Here is a 20028-nt window from a genome sequence, read left to right as displayed (position 1 = left end):
GACATAACAATAAAAATTCTACAAAATTAATTATTTTTGACCAGGTTTTTAAGATTAAAAGCACTGCTTGATCCTGCTTGATTGAATGCCACAATCTCTTAATTTTCCCATTTTAGGTTCATGTGTTAAATTTTTCTAAAAGAATAAAAACTGCTAATTCCAATCAACTAGTAGTTTAAAAGAAACAACAATTTATAATAAAGTTCTTAGTTTGTACCAAAAGTGATGGAAATAACCAGGCCTAATTCTGGATTTTAACAGAATGTACTTTTTCACATGTTATAATCCAAAATGACTAAAATTCAGGCTTCTACACTTCCCTGAGTTTCGTTCAGGTCTTGTATCCAGGGTTATGCCAGTTTGTAAACTGTACTGAAAAGCACGATTACCCACAAATCCCCTCTGAGGACTGAAATGTTTTACTTAAGGAGCAAAGGATATATTTTGTGAAGAACTCGTCCATTAAAGAACACAATTATTACAACAGCATGATTTATAAGAAGTAGCTTGCCTATTGTTTGGTGAATGCTAGTTTTCTGTTATTCTAGGAATGAGTCGCAGTTTCTTCCTTTTCTGGATTGGAATCCCCCCTGTATGTAACGTGTTGGGGGTAGGGGTGGGGGTGGGATCTCCTTTTGCGCGGACATGACGGGGTAGGGATGTTGGAGGGAATATGACACATTCAGGTCTAAGTAGAGCTTGGGAGAGAGTCAAACCTGGAAGCGCCATGCTAGTGTGCCCCAAATTTAAGTGTCCAGCCAGCTGACTTGGCTATTATTTCTAAGTGTTACAGAATATGAATCTAAGGAACACGACCTCTATGGCACCTCAACTCACATTTTGGGGAATTTCCTAGAAGAAATCCTTTATTCAAAGCATTCCCTTCCCTCCTCTCCCCTCTTCTCTCCTGTCTTTCCTTGATGTCCGCTGGCCAGAATCAAGGAAGACACCACAGTGGATGCAACTGGTGTCTGGTGAGCTGTGGCCTGCTCTTGAATTTGAAATTAGATCTTCAAAATGATGCTACCCACGTTTCCCCAAAATACAACACTGATGTGTAATAACTCAATACAAACAATAAATGGCAAAAAATAAAATTGATCACAAGCAGAGAGTCTTAGATTTAGTTTCTGTACAAAGTAGGTTGAAGGGTCCCCAGAGGTCTTTTCTTCTAACGGCATCAAAGCCATATTAGGAATGGGCCAGAAAGTCATGCGCGTTGTTGCAAGGGTTCAGTGTCAGGCTTGTTTCAGAGCAACATGAACTAAGTGGCTTTTAAAGCTCCTTTGTTGATAGGATTCTGTGGTTCTGAGACCCAGAGCCTTGGAATTCCCCAGGAGCGGCTGCAAGAATTTCTAGTCTTGTGTGGTGCCCCAGGACAGTTGAGAGTGACCAGTGCTCCAATTCCTAAGCAGACTAGGGCTAAGGAGGGAAGGAAGAGAAAGAGGGGGAGGACGAGAAGGAAGGGAAAATAAGTTCAGTGGAAATTTGTTTAATATTTAAGGGTCAAAATGTAAGGCATGCTGACCTCTGAGCACTTCCTTCCCTTAGTTTTTGTGTGCCTGTGTGTGTGTGAGAGAGAGAGAGGAGAGAATTGGTACAGTCGGCTTACATATATTTTTTAAAGATTTTATTTATTTATTCATGAGAGACACACAGAGAGAGGCAGAGACACAGGCAGAGGGAGAAGCAGCCTCCCTGCGGGGAGCTCGATGGGGGACTCGATCCCAGGACCCCGGGATCACGACCTGAGCTGAAGGCACATGCTCAACTGCTGAGCCCCCCAGGCATCCCATGGCTTACATTTTAACCTTCATTTCATTTACTTCACACAGTCATCCTTAAATTCATTCTTCTCCTCGATTCCTTCCCAACACCCCCCACCCCCACCCCAATACCCTAAGATCCAGTGCTTATCCTGATTGTCCTCGGAAGCCTTCCCTGACCACCCCAGCCCGGGACAGTTTGCCCCGTTGGTCTCTCACTATTTGAACTAGCCATTTGGCCCATATCAATGACAGCCTGGTGGTGCCACTTATCTCGCCCCATGTGTATGTCTTATCTGTCCAATTAGATTCCGAGCTCTTAAGAGCCAGAGCAACTATCTTTTGTTTTTTTATTTTATTTTTTAGAAGACTGTATCATACATAGCAATTTAGTGCAATGCTTTACACATAGTAGTAGGTGGCCAATAAGTACTTGTTAATTGATGAAAAATTTGGGGAAGTAACAGGTTTTGCAAGACCATCTTGTTGGCCCAGAGAAGATGAAGGTTTAACAATCTTCATGCACAGATATTTTTCTTTATGGAGAACTGAACTCCTTTAAGGTTTAAATTTGTGATTTCAGGATGAGGAATATTCCACTTCTGCTCTTGTTGTAATGTCTTACATTTAATTGGCAAAATACCCACCGTACTTGTAGTATCCATTTCAAGTTATATATTTTAACAAAAGAGAAGTTTTGGGGAAATCTGTGTTGAAGTGGTTAGAGGGAAAGAAGGAATCAGTGGCTGGAGTAGCATTATTTGTGCTTTCATACCCCCCTTTCCATATATCAAAGTTTGCTTCTTCAAATTTCTCTTGCGAGCACCATTCTTCACAGTAGCCAAAGATCTACTAAGCATTAATTTTCCTTTTTGCTATATTTTTGTCCAGATCATACCATTAAGCTTAGACTGAAAGTCAGGGAAGATTTTTTTTTTAAATCCTGGATGGGTTTAAAACAGAGTTTGTCACAAAAAGCAGTAATTATGGGGCACTTAGTATTTGTAAAGTGCTTACCAATCTTTTACCAGTTTGCTTTGAAACAGCACTGTTGGTGGAGGGTGGAGGCTACTTATCTTCTGAATTTCCAGATGGAGAAAGAGCAAAGTGGTTAAGTGGTTTGCCTGCAATTTAATAGTATGTTACTAGTTAGTGCTCCAGTACTAATGCTCCACGATTCGTAAGAGGAAAATGTTATCCATGTTTCCTTTCTAGTTTTGAAGGAAAAATAACCCCAGAGCTACCCATTATCTACTGATTTGTAGGGTGGCAGTAGTATTCAGTTCCTGGTTTTTCTTTGGTAAGAGATCAAAAGGTACTTTAGCAAAATAATACTGATTAAAGAAGTTTTAAGTAACGTAGTGCATGAAGAAAATCGTTTTGTGGTATAGCGGTGCATATAAAGCTACAGTAAGACCTTTCACCACAGTAGCCCAATAATCAAAACTCCATTTAAAAGCTAACAATGGAGCTCTCCTTTGCTAAACAATTTTTTTTAGACAATATGCTTTCTGCTGTATTTGAGATAACTTCATTGACAGAAGTGGGGGCATGGGGTCAGACTACTGGTGTTGTGGAGGGTGTTGGTGAGGTGACTGGCCCTCACCTGATCTCAGTTTCCAGAGGCCAACCCCAGGACCCAATGCTATTGACTTATCACTCCTAAATTCAGTAGGTGACCTGGAATGACCTGGAGCCTTAGATTTCTTCTTCTCCAGATCCATCCAGGTGATTCATAGATGCTTCTTTGCACACAACCAAAGAAATCCATCTTGGGATGCTATCTTGCTCCGAGTAGGCCTCTTGTGCTGTGATTGGCTTCCCTTTTGGGAGATGGACTGTAACTGGAGAGTGAAACTCTTAATATTTAAAAAAATTTTTTTATGAGAGTTCAATTTGCCAACATATTGCATAACACCCGTCAAGTGCTCCCCTCAGTGCCCATCACCTAGTCACCCCAACCCCCAACCAACTCCCCTTCTACTACCCCTTGTTCATTCCCCAGAGTTAGGAGTCTCTCATGTTTTGCCACCCTCACTGATATTTTCACTCATTTCCCTTTATTCCCTTTCACTAATTTTTATATTCCCCAAATGAATGAGACTATATAATGTTTGTCCTTTTCTGATTGACTTATTTCACTCAGCATAATACCCTGCAGTTCCATCCACGTTGAAGCAGATGGTGGGTATTTGTCCTTTCTAATGGCTGAGGAATATTCCAGTGTATACATAGACCACAGCTTCTTTATCCATTCATCTTTCGATGGACACCAAGGCTCCTTCCACAGTTGGGCTACTGTGGACATTGCTGCTATAAATATCGGGGTGCAGGTGTCCCGGCCTTTCACTGCATCTGTATCTTTGGGGTAAATCCCCAGCAGTGCAATTGCTAGGTCGTAGGGCAGGTCTATTTTTACCTCTTTGAGGAACCTCCACACAGTTTTCCAGAGTGGCTGCACCAGTTCACATTCCCACCAACAGTGCAAGAGGGTTCCCCTCTCTCCACATCCTCTCCAACATTTGTGGTTTCCTGCCTTGTTAATTTTCCCCATTCTCCCTGGTGTGATTTGTATTTCCCTGATGGCCAGTGATGCGGAGCATTTCCTCATGTGCATGTTGGCCATGTCTATGTCTTCCTCTGTGAGATTTCTGTTCATTTCTTTTGCCTATTTCATGACTGGATTGTTTGTTTCTTTGCTGTTGAGTTTCATAAGTTCTTTATAGATCTTGGATACTGAAACTCTTAATAAACTGGATTTTTATCAAAGTTAAATCCTATCTCTGCTCAGATATGCCTGGTTTTCGGTTTGTTGCTCACCTGCTCGTGGAGCAGGATTATATGCCTCTAACTTAAACATCATTGATGAAGCTTTATATTGAGTCCCTGTCAATATTTAAATTCTTGGCCCACAAGCCCAATAGGGCTAAAGAATCCCACCCTTTTTCAAATTCACTAGCCAAGAATCACCTTAACCGGGTTTTAAGGGAATCTTCTCTTCGGTGGGGTTCTGGAAAAGCCGGATGGAGAGTTAACTCTTTTCCTTCCTCTGTTTCACTATATATGAAGAAATGTTTTAGAAGGAAGAGAAGTTTATATGCTTAATAAAGTCTTCACAGCTCAGATAGTCTTGGCCTCATCTTTGCAACTATTCATCAAGTAGGAACCCTAGATATATTTGGGGGAAAGAAAAGGATCAAATAAGGCAAAGCACAAGGTCATTCAAAAGTTACTTCCAGAGAAAAGATAAGTGTTCTTATCTGAAGTGGCCAGTCTCCTTCATTCTCTGAGGAAAGATTTTTTGGCTACCTTAGTTAAATAAGTTCACAATAACATTTAGGATCTACGTGGAAGAAAAAGTAAAAGTTCTCTTTTGATAGCTACATTTATCTTCTGCCTGCATAAAGGCACATCTTTAGAAATATAGTCTTCAATCCCTAATGCTATATCAATTAAAGTCTAAGAGATTTTTTTTAAAAAAAGATTTTATTTATTTATTCATGAGAGACATCGAGAGAGAGAGGCAGAGACGCAGGCAGAGGGAGAAGCAGGCTCCATGCAGGGAGCCCGATGTGGGACTCGATCCCAGGACCCCGGGATCACGATCTGAGCCAAAGGCAGATGCTCAACCGCTGAGCCACCCAGGTGTCCTAGTCTGAGAGATTTTATAAGCTTAATACTGACTTATTTTTGATGACTATAATTATTCTCTCCCCTCCATACTGTTAAAGGCCTATTCAATTAGAGAGGACTTTCCTTTCCTTGGAGATTTAGAGTCAAATGAAAAAGTCACTTTGGAAGTGATACCCTAAAGCAATGTCACTATGATAATCCAGGGAGAATGTAACTAAAGAACACATTTCTTTTTCATTTTACTGCTGGCATGTTTATTACCTATTTACTTCACTCTGTCTATCTCTGGAAAAAGCTTGACATTAAAGATGTTTTTCTTTTTTTCAAAGTATGTCATTGGGTTGTGAGGAAGAAACCTGAGAACTTATCGTGGGGCATTTGGCTATGTGTACACCAACAAAAAAATAGCATTTCACCTCTTTATAATAGTTTTTCCCTTTGTGGAGAGCCCCTAGGATGAAGATTAGTTGGGCTTCTGCATTAATAGCAGAAAATAAGAGTAATTGACATTTATTAGGTGAAGATTATATAAGAGGCAAGGGGATCACCACTTTACATGAAATATTCTGCACAGCAACCTTGTGATAATACTAATAGAGAGCCCGTGATAATACTAGGGTTGCATTATCCTGAGTGAGCAGATGAATGAGACTGAGCTTTGGATGGCTAAGGGAATTGCATATGGTCACATTGCTCATGGGAAATAGAATTGGAATCCAAACTCGGGCAGTTTTATCCAGAGACAGGACTTGGCCCTTCCACAGCTAAATCTAGCTGCTTCCTTGTAGGTCCTCATTTAGGAGGTAAGAGAACATCTTCCCATAACTAAGAGGCTGTGGGCCACTATTTAGTGAGTACTGCCTCCGTGTAGACTACTAGAACTCATAAACTCAAGAAACAAAATACTTCCACAAAATACTGAGGAAGAGAATGGAACTTAATTTATGATAAAGAGCATATGTTTGCTGGTGGCCTGAAAGGACCAGAAGGACAGACGGTCTTTATTTTGGTGGACAAAAATTATTGTTATCTCCTCAAAGCCTTGAAGCTGCCGGCTAGGGTGGAAGTACCAGCCGGCCAATCTCTAGGACTAATGATAAGGAGGCATAATTGTTTCTTCCCACTTCTGACCAATAAAATGATTCCAGGAAACCATGAGGAGTTTTCTTTTTTTTTTTTTAAAGATTTTATTTTATTTTAAATTTTTATTTATTTATGATAGTCACAGAGAGAGAGAGAGAGGCAGAGACACAGGCAGAGGGAGAAGCAGGCTCCATTCACTGGGAGCCCGACGTGGGATTCGATCCCGGGTCTCCAGGATCACGCCCTGGGCCAAAGGCAGGCGCCAAACCGCTGCGCCTCCCAGGGATCCCCATGAGGAGTTTTCAACAGAGGCTGCCACTTTATGGTCAGTGGCTTGGGAACCTCAAGAATGATGTAATAACCTTAGGGAAATTGAGATTTGAGAAATAATTAATGTGTTTAATGGATTAAATTACACCATCTACACTATCTATCATCTATCTATCTATCTATCTATCATCATCTATCTATCTATCTACCTAGATAAGTGAAAAATAAATCTTGACCCCTGACCTCACACCATACTAAAAAAGCAATTCTGGATGGATTATAGAACTAAATGTAAAAGGAAAAACAATAAAGTTCCTAGAAAATAACAGGGAAATATCTTTGAAGTAGAAAATTATTTCTGAAACAAGGCATAGAAAATATTAACAATAAAGGAAACATATTGGTGTATTAAACATTGATAAAAGTAAGAGTTTCTGTCATTCAAAGACACCATGAAGAGAATAAAAAGGCAAGCCACAAGACAGAAGAACATATTTGCAATGCATTGAACTCAAAAATGATACAGAGCGAGAAGTTTTTAAAAACTTCTAAAAATCTATAAGAAATAAAGCAGACAATCTAATAGAAAATGCAGAAAAGACTGGAACAGGGTTGTACCAAAGAAGATACTCAAAAGGCCAGTAAATATTACTATCCATCAGGGACACACATAGGTGATTTCACGACACTTTTACTAGAATGGCTAAAATTAAGAGCCTGACAATATGAAGAGCTGACAAAGATACAAAATAACACATACTGCAAGTAGAAATGTAAATTGGTATAATCACTGCAGACAACGGTTTGGCAGGATCTCCTAAAACAGGACATGTGTATATTACCTGCCAGATGATTTCATTCCTGCATATAAATGCAACAGAAAGGCTTTCGTATGTGTACAAAAGACTTTTCTTAGCAGCTTTATCTATAACAGCCAAAAACTGACCATCAACATGAAAGTGGAGAGATGAACTGTGGGTGTGATCGTACAATGTATACTGTAGAGCAGCAGAAAGGAATGTATTACCAATACATGCAACAGGATAAATGAATCTCATAAATGTAATGCTAAGCAGGAGAAGCTAGACACACAAAAAATATACTGTAAGATTATATTTATATGAAGTTCACAGACAGGCAAGATTCGCTGGCCGTCACGGTAACAGAAATCAAGATGGGGGTATGCAGCATAATCTCACCCACCCTGACTGGGACATTACCAAAAATGACACCTTCTCCCTGATGTTCTCCTTCTGCAATGACAAAGGAATATTGTTTATGTTTCTACTTAAAATTCATATCATTCTGCCTTTCTTAATAATTAGCTTTCTTGTTAAATGTCTGCTTTCTTCTTCTATCATCAACTACATTTTCATCATACACTTATATATATATTATCTCATTTCAATAAATGTACTCAGATAGTGATAAAACAAGGTTGAGATTATTTAAGGATACTCCCAATAAATGTCTAAAAAGAATCTTTTACTGTAGTGTAGCATACGTAGAAAAAAATGCACAGATCAGACAGACCAATTAATTTTCACAAAGTGAACAATCCCATATAATGAACACAGATCAAGAAATAGCACTTTTTTTAGCACTCCGGTTATGACCTCTGCAAACTCCAAATTACAAACTATTATGGTCATTTCTCAAAAGCAGGATGGGGTCTCCTACCCCAAATTTGGTTCAGATGTCAAGTCTAATAATACCACACACATAGCAAGATGATATGAGAAGACTTGTCACATAGTGAGGCTTTCTGGGGGAGTAGGGAAGTTTTCCCAAACTGATCTGAAAATGGCTTGAGTGAACCAGAAAAGGAGACTAGCCCGAGATTTTAATAATAGTTAGAAGGTGGGCCAGAGGGAGTGTTCCTTCATGCAAGAAGGGGCTTGCATGGTCTGAACTTCCACCAAAGAGAGGCGCACCCAGGTTTTTTATCAGCTTGTACAGATGTGGGACCAAAGGGAAGAGGGAGGGGTGAGGTTTAAAAGATGTCAGCAGTTCGGCATCAAAAAATGGAGTCAGACCTTTTATTATGTGAAGACAACCTGCATTTATTTCTTGCTCATGTTACTTGTCCATCATGGTGCAAGGGGAAGCTTTGGTCCATGACATCTTAATGCTAGACTGTCAGAGTAACCGTCATCTGGACGTTGCCAACCACTTTAGTGAAAAAAAGAAAAAAGAAAAAAGAAGAAAGAAAAAAATACCCCACCTCACATTAAATGATAGAGCTTCCGTCCAGAAGTGTCATGTGTCCCTGTACTATATTTCACGGGCCAAAGTGAGTCACGTGACTCTGCCGGATGCAGAGGGGTAAGAAGATTGCAATCCACCATGTATTTAGCAGGGGGAGAACCAAAAATAGTTGATGGACCATGCTGCTATCTACCACCAGTGGATCTTAAAGATGAGTGGAGTATTGACAGGTAATGAAGGAAGACTGTTGAAACGGAGGAAATAAGATGAGCAGAGGTGTGGAGGCTCAACACCTCCACAGGTGTGGTGTGGCTCAACCAGAGAAGGTCTGAAATGAGTATATGGGAGATAAGGTTAGAAAGAAGGGTTGAGTTTAGTAATAGAAAGTCTTGAAAATGAAGTATTTTGGATTTAGAGCATGGGATGTAATGAGCAATTTTGAGAGTAGTGAACATGTATTTTTTAGCAAGATGGCTTAGATAAAATAAATAAGAAATTGGGATATTATTGTGACAGTCAGGGAAGAGTGGATGAAGCTCTGAACCAGAACAGTGGCAGCTGCCACAGAAAAGCGCAGACTGGGGTCTTTGGAGGTCCAACTGGATTTGAAGCAAAAATGAATAGTGAAAGTTATTCCATTTTCTTTTACTCTGGATGCCTGGGAGAATGGTGGTGACATTTCCTAGGGCACAGAGGACAACATGGAGTAAATTAATACATTTGCTTCTGAAAATACTGAGTTTCTGATGATGGAAGGACATTGCTATAGGCTGAATGTTTGTGTCCTCTCCCAAATTCATACGCTGGAATTCTAATGCCCAGGGTGATGGTGTTTGGAGGTGGGAGTCTTTGGGAGGTGGTTAGGTCATGAGAGTGAAACTCTCATGAATGAAGATTAGCATCCTTATGGAGGAGACCTCAGGGGGTGCCTTTACCCCTTCTGCTACCAGCAAGCGGGTCTTTGCCAGACGCCGAATCCGCTGGTGCCTTGATCTTGGACTTCGTGGCCTCTAGAACTATTACTTCGAGCCCCCATGCCCCGGTCTTCTGTCACAGTAGCCCGGACACACTAAGACAGACATCAAAGTGTAAAGGGGCACCAAAAACTTTTTGTCCGACACCCAAGAAGAGGCAGAGGATGAAATTTAGAGATCCTAAAGTCAACATCAAACAGCAGAAGTTTGGGCCATGCAACTGAACGAAGGTGCCCCCAGTGAGAGACTCTAAAGTCAGAAGGAAAGAAGACCGAGGCCTGAACCTTGGCCAATATGTATGTTTAGGGAGGTTGCTGCACATGAGCAGAGGCCGGGAGAGAAAAGCAAGAAGAATCTATCATGAGAAAAAGAAGGAGGCCAAGCTGCAGGATGGAGGGAGCCAAGAAAAGGGGGGTTGGCTCAGGGAGTCTAATGCTGCCAGGAGGACGAGCCCAGGAGACAAAAAGATGCCATTGGATTTGGCCCTTGAGAGGTGACGAGTGGTGGCAGGAAAACCATTTCAGTAGAGAAGTGAGGTGGGACGGCAGGAGGGTCGTGCAGGAAAGGGGAACGGGCAAGCACAGTCGAGTCAGGCATTGGAAAGGGGGCGATGTATGGGCACCCAGCTTCGGGGAAGGCAGGGTTTCTGGAAGGCTGAGCTGGGCCGCATGGCCCACCAGCGTCGTCACTGTCTGTGAAGCAGAGGTTGGGCTGGACGGCCAAGCGTGCTGGACCCCAGCTCCGGCCTGGGGCGAGTTCCAAAACGCGTCCTCAGGCTCCCCCAGGTGTGGCCGAGGGGGAGGCCACACAGGTGGGCACAGGCCTGGGGGGCCAGCGGGCATCGGGCCCGGCCTGGGTCCCGAGAGCCCCGGAATCGGCCTCCGGGATGCGGGCCCACCTGCGACAGGTGCCAAGCGGCACCGAGGGTGACGGGAAGAGCCAGGGCCTGGAGCTGGGAGCCTCGATTGCCCCCCTTGCAGCTGCCCCTGCGGCCCCCCATGTGCAAGCGGCCTGATTCCACTTTGGGTTAAATCGAGGTGACTCGTGCCCCGACCTTGGCCACCGAGAGCCTCGAGCACCAGCATCACCTCCTCAGGCGCCCTGTGCATCTGTCCCGGGGGTTTCCAGGGGCTGACACGGGCTAGAATCTGTGAAGCTGCGACGAGGGGACATTCTGAGCAACACTGCACGCGACGCTCTCTTCCCTTGGAGTTTTCACGGGGTTCGCTGCAGGGACACAAAAAAGGTAAGAAGAGGAGCATGATTCGCTTTTGAGCCATCCGTGTACACGATTCGCCTTGAGCTACGGTTCGTGGAGGGCACACGCGCCGGGTTGGTCCGCTGTTTTCCTCGGTGTCTCTTAAAAACATAATGACATCATCGCTACGAAAGGCTGATTAGCGTCTGTGATGTTTTTCAGGGGAAAATGTCTCCATCCTTCTCAGGTTTAGCGGCAGAGTCCCAAAATCTAGAAGAATCTCTTCCCCTGCATGAGCCGCTCTTCCTTATTTGCTTTTCGGATTCGTGCCCAGCTGACATCAGATACAGACCCTCTCCCTCTGTGCTATTGGGAGGCATCAGTCTGCAGCGCCAAATACCCAAACTCTGTCCTGGACAGTAGCCTTAACGAAGTGGCCCTGGGGCCAAGACATGAGGAATTCTTCCTCCACTTGAAGAATTAAAAAAAAAAAAAAAAAAGGAAAAAAGAAAAAGAATCTAACTTTCAAAAGGAACAGGAAGCAGCTTGTCCCTAATCAATCACCAGCAAGCAAGCGTCTGCGGAGGAAAAGGTGGATATTCAGAGGCGGCATTTTTCTTTCAGCAGAAAAGCTCTTTCGGTGAATTTGGACCTGACGGCCTTGAAAACGGAGGCAGTAAGAGTTCGAGTGCCACGGACTTGAGAAGAGACGTTATTGTGTTTTGGATTCTCGAACAGGCCTCTTCCTCTAACTGGGAGGTGGCCGCACTCAAATGTCCAAATCGGCCGCAGCGTGGGTGAGCTCCGTGCGTAGGAGGCCACAGTTTGCTTTTTGTTGATACATCAAGGAGTTTGGCTAATCCGTGAATCATCAGTGGGAAGAAAGCAACCGTGGGGGCAAAATCACGACGTGACAAAGAGTTGTTCTCTGGACCTGCATATGACTGAACAGAAATTTTTCCAATGCATTATCATATATTAGAAAGAAAAAGGCAATGGCCTGGGGGTCAGAGGATTAGTTCCCACATAGGCCACGTTACTGCTGCCGATTTAGAAACAGGGTTAAACAAGTTAATGTCTCTGGGTCTTGGTCTCCTCCATGGGGGGGTGGGGGGGGAGATTGGGGAGGATTCCACTGAGACTTTGGTTGATGTGCCAGCCACCGCTGCTATTAACAAATCATTCCAAATTGGCATAAACCAAAAGCCACTTTATTGTCCAGAAGATTCTATGAGTTAGATATTCAGGCTGGGCTCAGCTGGACAATTCCTTTGCTTCTTGAGGCAATTACTAAGACCACTCAAAGGCACTCAGCTGGCAGATGAGATGGTCTCAAGGGTTCAAGACGACTTGGCTCATCTTTTTTTTGGCAGAGCTGAGCTCAGTCTGTCGACTAGAAGGTCCAGAAAGATGGCTCCTTGGGCCTGGTGGTCTCGAGGTGGCCACACTTTTTTGCACGGTAGCTGGCTTCTCCCAGAGCGAGCGTAGTAAGAGAACCAAGTAGTTTCCAATCTAACCTCAGAAATCACGCACCATCATCTTCACTGCTTTCTGCAAGGCTGCTCAAGTTCAAGGGCAAAGGCTATCGATCCCACTTCTCAAGGAGAGCAAAGTCAAAAGAATGTTGCAGCCGTATTTTAAAACCACCGCACCTACTTCTAGGTTCCCAGGTATTATTTCTCATTATTCTTCTCCAACAATGTGTCTATTCCCCTATTTCTTTTTTTAAAAAAAGATTTTATTTATTTATTCATGAGAGACACAGAGTGAGAGAGAGAGAGAGAGAGAGAGAGAGAGCAGAGACACAGGCAGAGGGAGAAGCAGGCTCCATGCAGGGAGCCCAATGTGGGACTTGATCCCAGGACCCTGGGATCACGCCTTGAGCCGAAGGCAGATGCTCAACCCCTGAGCCACCCAGGGATCCCTATTCCCAAGTTTCTTTGTTTCCTCCTTTCTTTCTTTCTTTTCTTTCTTTCTTTCTTTCTTTCTTTCTTTCTTTCTTTCTTTCCTTCCTTCCTTCCTTCCTTCCTTCCTTCCTTCCTTCCTTCTATTCATTCATCAAACATTTCAGTCCCTCGGGGTCACCTATATTGAGTAGCCTACAGAAAAATCGAAGACAAACGCATAACCCTTGCCTTCATGGAGCTTACAGCCCACTGAGGGACTCACACATAAATCAAATGAAGGCAAGTGTGCAATTACAAACCCTGTGAAGGACTGTGAAGGAAAAGGTACGAGGATCTCTGTGGCTCCACAGCAGGGAGACGTGGTTCAACCAGGGCGCAGGGAGGCTGTCCTGAGGAAGAAATGCTCACTTTGATATCTAAAGAATGTGTTGGACTTGGCTAGGTGAAGAGCATCCATACATCCCACACAAGACTTCTTCTTGTTGCCCTGTAGCCCCTGAATCTCCGAATTAGAAGACTCTTTTTTTCTACCCTGCTTAATTCCTCTTCAGCAGTAGCTCATTACAGAAGTTTCATGTTTGATATCGAGCATTGTCCAGGCCCCTGTTTGTTCGTACCCTTACGAGCCTCTCCTGACTCCCTGCTGTTAGCTGCATAGGATCAGCAGGTTTAAGATTGTGGCATCGGAGGACTTCCATGTGCCGGCTCCATCCTAAATTCCTGGCCTCGCCTCACCCTATTCTCTTTGGATAGCATGCTCCAGCCATACCAGGCTACTTGCTATTCCCAGCACATACATTAATTTTCATGCCTCTGTTCTCACTGAATTCTCTTTCTGAGATGACCTTCCCCTTTGTCTCCACCATTAAAATGCTTTTCATCTTCCCTGCTCCAGGGCCATCTCCACTAGGAGGCTTTCCTAACCTCTGGGCTTGTAATTACTCTGTCCTGGAAGTGTTCTCTAGCCCTTCACTGATGCTTCCTTTCCATGCTGCTTTGTTAGCTGTTTCCTCTAAATTGCCACTACATTTTAAGATCCTTGAAGACAGGAATCATTAGGAAATCATGCCTCTGTCCTCCAAAATGCCTATCACTGTGCTTTTGCCATAGTAAGCACTCAGTAATTGTTTGCAGAATGAATGAATAAATGAATGAATGAGTATCCTTTTAATTAGATGATAAGGGTATAAAGTGCATAAAGGGTATAAATGATCTTTGTTATCATTTTTGGTCGGCATTTAGCATAGGGGATAGTACTCAATATTGATATTTCACTATAAATGAATGTGTAGCTTTCATACGGACGTATTTCAAATATCACTGAATCTATTAAAATGTTCTGCACACCATGCTGGTTACATCTTCAGGCGCTTCTGCTGGATCGTAAGTTCTCCGGGGCAGAAATTGTGTCTTCCCTTTATTTGTGTCTGTTATGCTCTCAGATGTTTGTTTTATATATAAATCACGGATATGAAATAAAAATGTTTATAAACCTCTTCCTAAGTTCACAAGTTATCCCGATTCTTTTCACATTTATTCTAGACAGACTGCTGTGCTAATAGGTGACCGTGGGCACGATGATACGTGCCCAGTAAGACTCGGTGTGAACAGCTTGCCTTGGGTTGGGATATGCTACGAAGGAAATGACTATCCTGAAAAGCGACCACATCCAGTAAGTCTTTGCCGTGGCTCAATAATCCTCCGGTAGGTCTCAAGCTTGTCTTGCAGTGTTGCCATCACACCCGTGTCACCACCGTACTTGTTTGCATATTGCTTTTTATTAGTTCCGAAGAGGATGATAATGGTGACTCTCTGGGCGGGGAGGTGGAGCCAAAGGGCTGGACGGAGAACCGGGCCATAGGGGGCCGGGTGATGAGAGCGAGAAGGGGCTAGAAAACTGGGAAGTCCAGCTCCTTTCTTCTGCAGAGCGGGGAAGCTGAAACTCAAGTTCGCACCCTTGCCTATGTACTCCACTGTGCTCAGTTTTGGGGAGTCTGACATAAAAAAAGAAGACTTCTTGGATTAAGCATATTGACTGTGTTTTCCTCGAGGGTCTTTTCCAAGGCGCACTGTTCCGGAACACACCTGTTGGGGCCCGGTCAGAGCTTAGTCAGCACACACTTATTTATACCACAGATGACATCATCCATCCATCCATCTCGGAAGCCGCAGTGCTCACCCCCGTTGGCTGTCAGCGGTTTCTAAGATGTCCCCTGATTTCATTGACCTCTGTGTGTCCTGGAGCCTTGACCTCTAAGGCTCCCTGGTGCCAGAATGTCTGCAGCTGTAGGATCAAAGACCCTCAGGGGAAAAATCCACTCCTAACTGAGATGAAATGGAGTGAGTTATTAGGAAAACTAGCTATATGTCCCAGAACCCTGGCTCATCTGGCAAATGCTTGAACTGTATCCCAAATATAAACACGAAGCCCTAAGACCTAAACACAGCACAAGCCAGAGACAGAGTCTCCTGACGGCCAGGCCACAGCCACATTCCACCTGCCCTCCGAAACGACTGGACGTGCCTGGCACGTAATAAATACTTTCTAAATAATCTGTGAAATAAATGGATGACGGAGGTGGCACGGAATTAAAGATACAGCTCTCACAGAATTGCTAAGCGCCAAAGATCAGGCCAGAGGTTCACACATTTTATTTATTTATTTATTTATTTATTTATTTATTTATTTATTTATTTTAAAGTCACACATTTTAAAACCGTAGGTTAGAAATGGAAGTGGAGGGACACCCGGGTGGCTCAGTGGTTTGGCATCTGCCTTCGGCCCAGGGCCTGATCCCGGAGACCCGGGATCGAGTCCCACATTGGGCTCCGTGCATGGAGCCTGCTTCTCCCTGTGTCTCTGCCTCTCTCTCTGTCTGTGTCTCTCATGAATAAATAAATAAAATCTTAAAAAAAGAAAAAAAAAAAAAGAAAAGAAATGGAAGTGGAAGTCCTGAAATGGAGTCTCAGTTCTGTCTCCAGCTTCCCAGCAAGCAGAGCAAACAGGGCGAGGAGGGGGCCTCCCCTCGTTCCCACCGAGGAAGAGAACACAGCGTGGCGGGGCGCGGAGTCTTTTTCTATCTCTAAGAGAAATGAGTCCTGTGGGAAAGCTTTCTATGACAGCAAAGTGCCATTTATGTCTTGAGGACATGTGGAGATTCCTCCCTGGTTGGCAGTCCGCCTCGTTGCTTGCGGCAGTTTGGGGACACCCTTCCCAAATGGTGGTTGTCCCAAGTCTTTGCTGAAGGAGAGTTCAGTCCATTTGGGGTACCGTCCCCCGGCTGCCTGTAGCTGCTGTTTCTTCACCGTCCTTAGCCAGGACCCTCTGTTTGAAGCTGAACCTCAGAGCATTCTTAAAATATTTTCTAAGCCCTTTTTACTTACAGATGCCCTTCCTCCGCTGGTCTTGGAGAGCTGGATGCTAGGATATTTTTGCAGTCTTCTATACTTAGCATGGCTTATAATCCTTGGCCATGTTATCTCAGGCGCCCCCTTAAGAATCCCTTAACAGATAAAGTAACCCGAGTAGAATAAAATCCTTGTTGATTGATTGATCTGAGACCTGCAGTGCACTTAGCCCCATCCTGCTTTACAGCTCTCTGCCCTGGCTCCCTCTGGGCCAGTCTGTCCTCTCCATTTGGATATTTTCTCCTACTTATGGCCAAGCTCCATAGTTTTCCTCCGGTTGTTCACTGCGTCTGTTATAGCACCCATCTCCCTATCGGTGGTCATAATTGGGATCTGAGCTTATCTCCCTTGGGATATTCGCCAAACAAGGCTTGTGAGGGTTTGCACTTTTTCAATTTGCTTTTAGCCTCAGCACATATTTATTTTAGTCCCAGACTTTTAGAGCTAAAGGGTCCGTGCAATGAAGTCTGGCTCCTCCGTTTCGTAGATGAGAAAACTAAGACCAAGAAAGGTGAAATGATTGGCTTTTCAGTCCTAGGCCTGGAAAGTATTGCACCCGCATAGTCTTTGTGGGTTTGTTTCTGAATCATCTCTATTTCCTGAACTAGGAGATTTAATTTCCCAAGTCATTGCTCCTTGTCCTCTGCCAGTCACTCCGTGTATTCTTAATCAATAATAAGTGAGTGAACAAAGTGAAACAATATACCATGGTTTATTTTATATTCTACTTCAACCCAAAGGAACTAATAAAATCAACAAATAAATACAGAAAGCCATTTGGTCATTTGGTTAGTTCCTGGCAGACCTGACAACAGGGCAGACCCCCTTGTTCTATATCAGTCTTATCATTATAGCCTATTGATTACAAATACCTTTTTAAAAAAAAATCTAATTCTGACAATTCTTTCTTCTAAAACATGTGTTTTAAATACTACGATTTTAAAGAGCCATTGTAAAGGGGAGAATCTATCCACATAGGTAAGTTCCCTCTTCTAGGAGGCCTAATGGGCCACGACAGTCTTGCATGTATACCAAGCAGATTTATGGAATTCCGTCTTTGCAGAAGCTTCCACAAATAGGAGATGTGAGAAGTGTTCAGAACAAAGAAGGGGTCATCCCTAAAAAGTAGAGGAAGCTTTGATCTTTCTCCTCGCCCGGAGCAAGGTGAAAGGGTAGAGTCTTCAGCAAGTCTGAGCCGTGTATTCAGGTGAAATGACACTTGTGGCATGTGTGGGCAAGCAGAAGGCTTACTCAAATGGTGAAAAATGCAGATCCCAGATCTTGTGACTCTACAAATGTACAAAATGTGAAATAAATTCCATTTTTTCCCTCGTGAGTTTAACTCTAGGAAACAATGAGTCCTTAAAAGGGAGTGATTAGATAGTATAAGAATGCAAATTGGGCAGAGTAGTAAAACCCCAGTAATTTCGGACACTTTACATTCTATACTCTCTTCTAGGCATGTCATGCTCCCCAGATTGTAACCACTGATACTTTGAACAGACATTGGAAATAGTTACTCACTTAAGAAGACCGCATACCTCTGAGAGAACACCCAGAGGGTGATGAGGAAGAGGTGTGACAACTATGCTTGTGTTTTGAATCATCCTAAAGACATGGATTAGCCCTTCAGATGTTTGCTAATTTTTCCAGAGAAGGCATATTCGTCACTGCGTCCAGTTACCGTGTAATGATTTATAGAAGCCCTTCCCATTTTGGGGCGCTGTGTAAACCATGCCTCTAAGCCTCCCTGCCACGGATCCACTCAACCGCCACAGAAAGCTTAAATCTGTCTGGTAAACCTAGTGCAACATCTAGAAACATTGCTTCCGGCATCCAAATCCGCCATGGATACCAGGACTTCACATTTCTCAAGTCATAACTGTTTGATTCTTTTGTAGGAGAAACTTCCCCTGCTGACTCTCCTCCGCCGTAAAAGTGACTTAGTATGAATTTTGTTTTGAGATGGGCAAAGGAAGCATCGGGAAGCTGTTAGCAGATTCCACTAGCCCCCGAGAGGATCCAAGCAGGGCGACAAGCAGAAGAAAAATGACAGAAGGTTCTAAGCCTGGACTCCTCATTCTGTTGTTTATGGGGCCGCCCGGAGGTCTCTAGGAGAGGCACTGTAAGGGAATCAAGGGATCAGGGCTCAGTTGCAGGCGGCACTCCCCAGGCACCCAGGCACTTGAATTCACCTTTGGCAGGAACCCAGGAGCCGAGTTACAAGGCCACAGATGGAAAAGCTAGGACAGTTTGTTGTCCCAGGACTGGTACGAGCCCTTAAATTTTTGCCTTGATTCAGGTCTCTAAATCGATCTTAAGACCTGGAGCAGTTCTAGCTGCACGGGGAGCCCAGAGCAATGACTATCATACTGGAGGCCAGTAGTGCCATTACGGGGTTATAATCTGAGTGTAAAATTACTTGGCCAGCCTGACACCTAGCTCAGAGCCTCTACTCACCAAGCCATGTACCTCACACAGCCCGTGGGGGCTCACCGGGAGCCCTTGTTTATAAGTCCCCTCAAAAGGCCCTCTGTGTGCTGGGGTGATATTGCCAGGAGACTCCTTTGCCCAGAATTTGAAATCAGGCAGGTCCTCAGATTTGCACTTCTGTAGACTCTTCTGCAAGATGTTACACCTACAGCTACAGAGACACCCAGGATCGAAAGCAGAAGACGGATTCATCATTCAACTTAAACCTGTGTCTCTTACAAGACCATCTGTCACTGGTGGTAACACATGTGTGTGAATCAGAAAAAGGTAGACCTAGTATTGCACCAGCAAGCATGGTGTGGCAATCGGAGACTGAGCCAGAGTTTAATCCCTGCTCTTCCCTTTGACCAGCATGTACAATCATCCCTCGGGGCTCTGCCTATGTGTCGCTTTTAATAGTAGATCTAACAACTGTTCTGTAAATGGCAAAATTATGTATGTTTTGTTTGAAAGCGCTAATTGCTTGAACAGTTAAGATATTCCACAATTTTTGCAACTAAATTTTAGCATACCTTCATTTTAAACCTAGCAGGACTGTCGTAAAATCAAAGTGGCTTGTGTCTCTCCTCTCTCTCTCTCTCTCCCCCTGACCTTTGAGAAGCTCCAGCCCAGGGGCAGGAGGAAGGGAGGCAGGAGCTGGAGCGAGGGAGCCCTGACACTTCCCACTGCAGGGAACGAGGCCGCCTGTCAGCTCGAATCGTTTTCCTGTAGGAAATGTCATTGCATCAGTGCATTGTAAGAAAGTGATGTCATAGTGTGGGGCCCTGATCCGCTTCCTGACTTTTAACCTGAGTCTTGCAACCTTTTTCAGCTGTGCTGCACCCAGAGAAAATGAAACACATTGAAATGGAAAGGCCAGTGGGTCTCATAAAGACCTTTGAGGCCCCAGGGTGGGGTTCACTTCTGCACACGTATTAACGATCAAAAAGCAGTTTTGTTTGGGCGTCACATCCTGGATCTGACATGGACCTAGTACCTAGGAAAGTAAATGGAAAAGAAACAATCTTCAGGATGTGTCTGTAATTTCTCGGCAGAAACCCTTCCTTTTTCCCATGTTGGGTTTAATTAGTGGGGACAACGTTAAAATT

General features: G+C 43.8%; 1 protein-coding gene across 1 annotated transcript in view; it reads right to left on the bottom strand.

The window, feature by feature from the left end:
* Nucleotides 1-11075: 11075 nt before the first annotated feature.
* TMEM212 (transmembrane protein 212) overlaps nucleotides 11076-20028 on the bottom strand; it is a 32541-nt gene continuing 23588 nt past the window's right edge. Inside the window, exons 4-5 of the mRNA XM_055307779.1 lie at nucleotides 14704-14959; nucleotides 11076-11161 (exon numbers count right to left, since the gene is read on the bottom strand). Coding sequence (XP_055163754.1) covers nucleotides 11076-11161; nucleotides 14704-14959 — 342 coding nt within the window. The remainder of the gene's footprint in view (nucleotides 11162-14703; nucleotides 14960-20028) is intronic.

This window comes from Nyctereutes procyonoides, unplaced genomic scaffold (genome assembly GCF_905146905.1).
Source record: "Nyctereutes procyonoides isolate TBG_1078 unplaced genomic scaffold, NYPRO_anot_genome, whole genome shotgun sequence".
NCBI classification, from domain to species: domain Eukaryota; kingdom Metazoa; phylum Chordata; class Mammalia; order Carnivora; family Canidae; genus Nyctereutes; species Nyctereutes procyonoides.
Note: the sequence above shows the minus strand (reverse complement) of the source record. Positions and strands in the feature narration are given on the sequence as shown.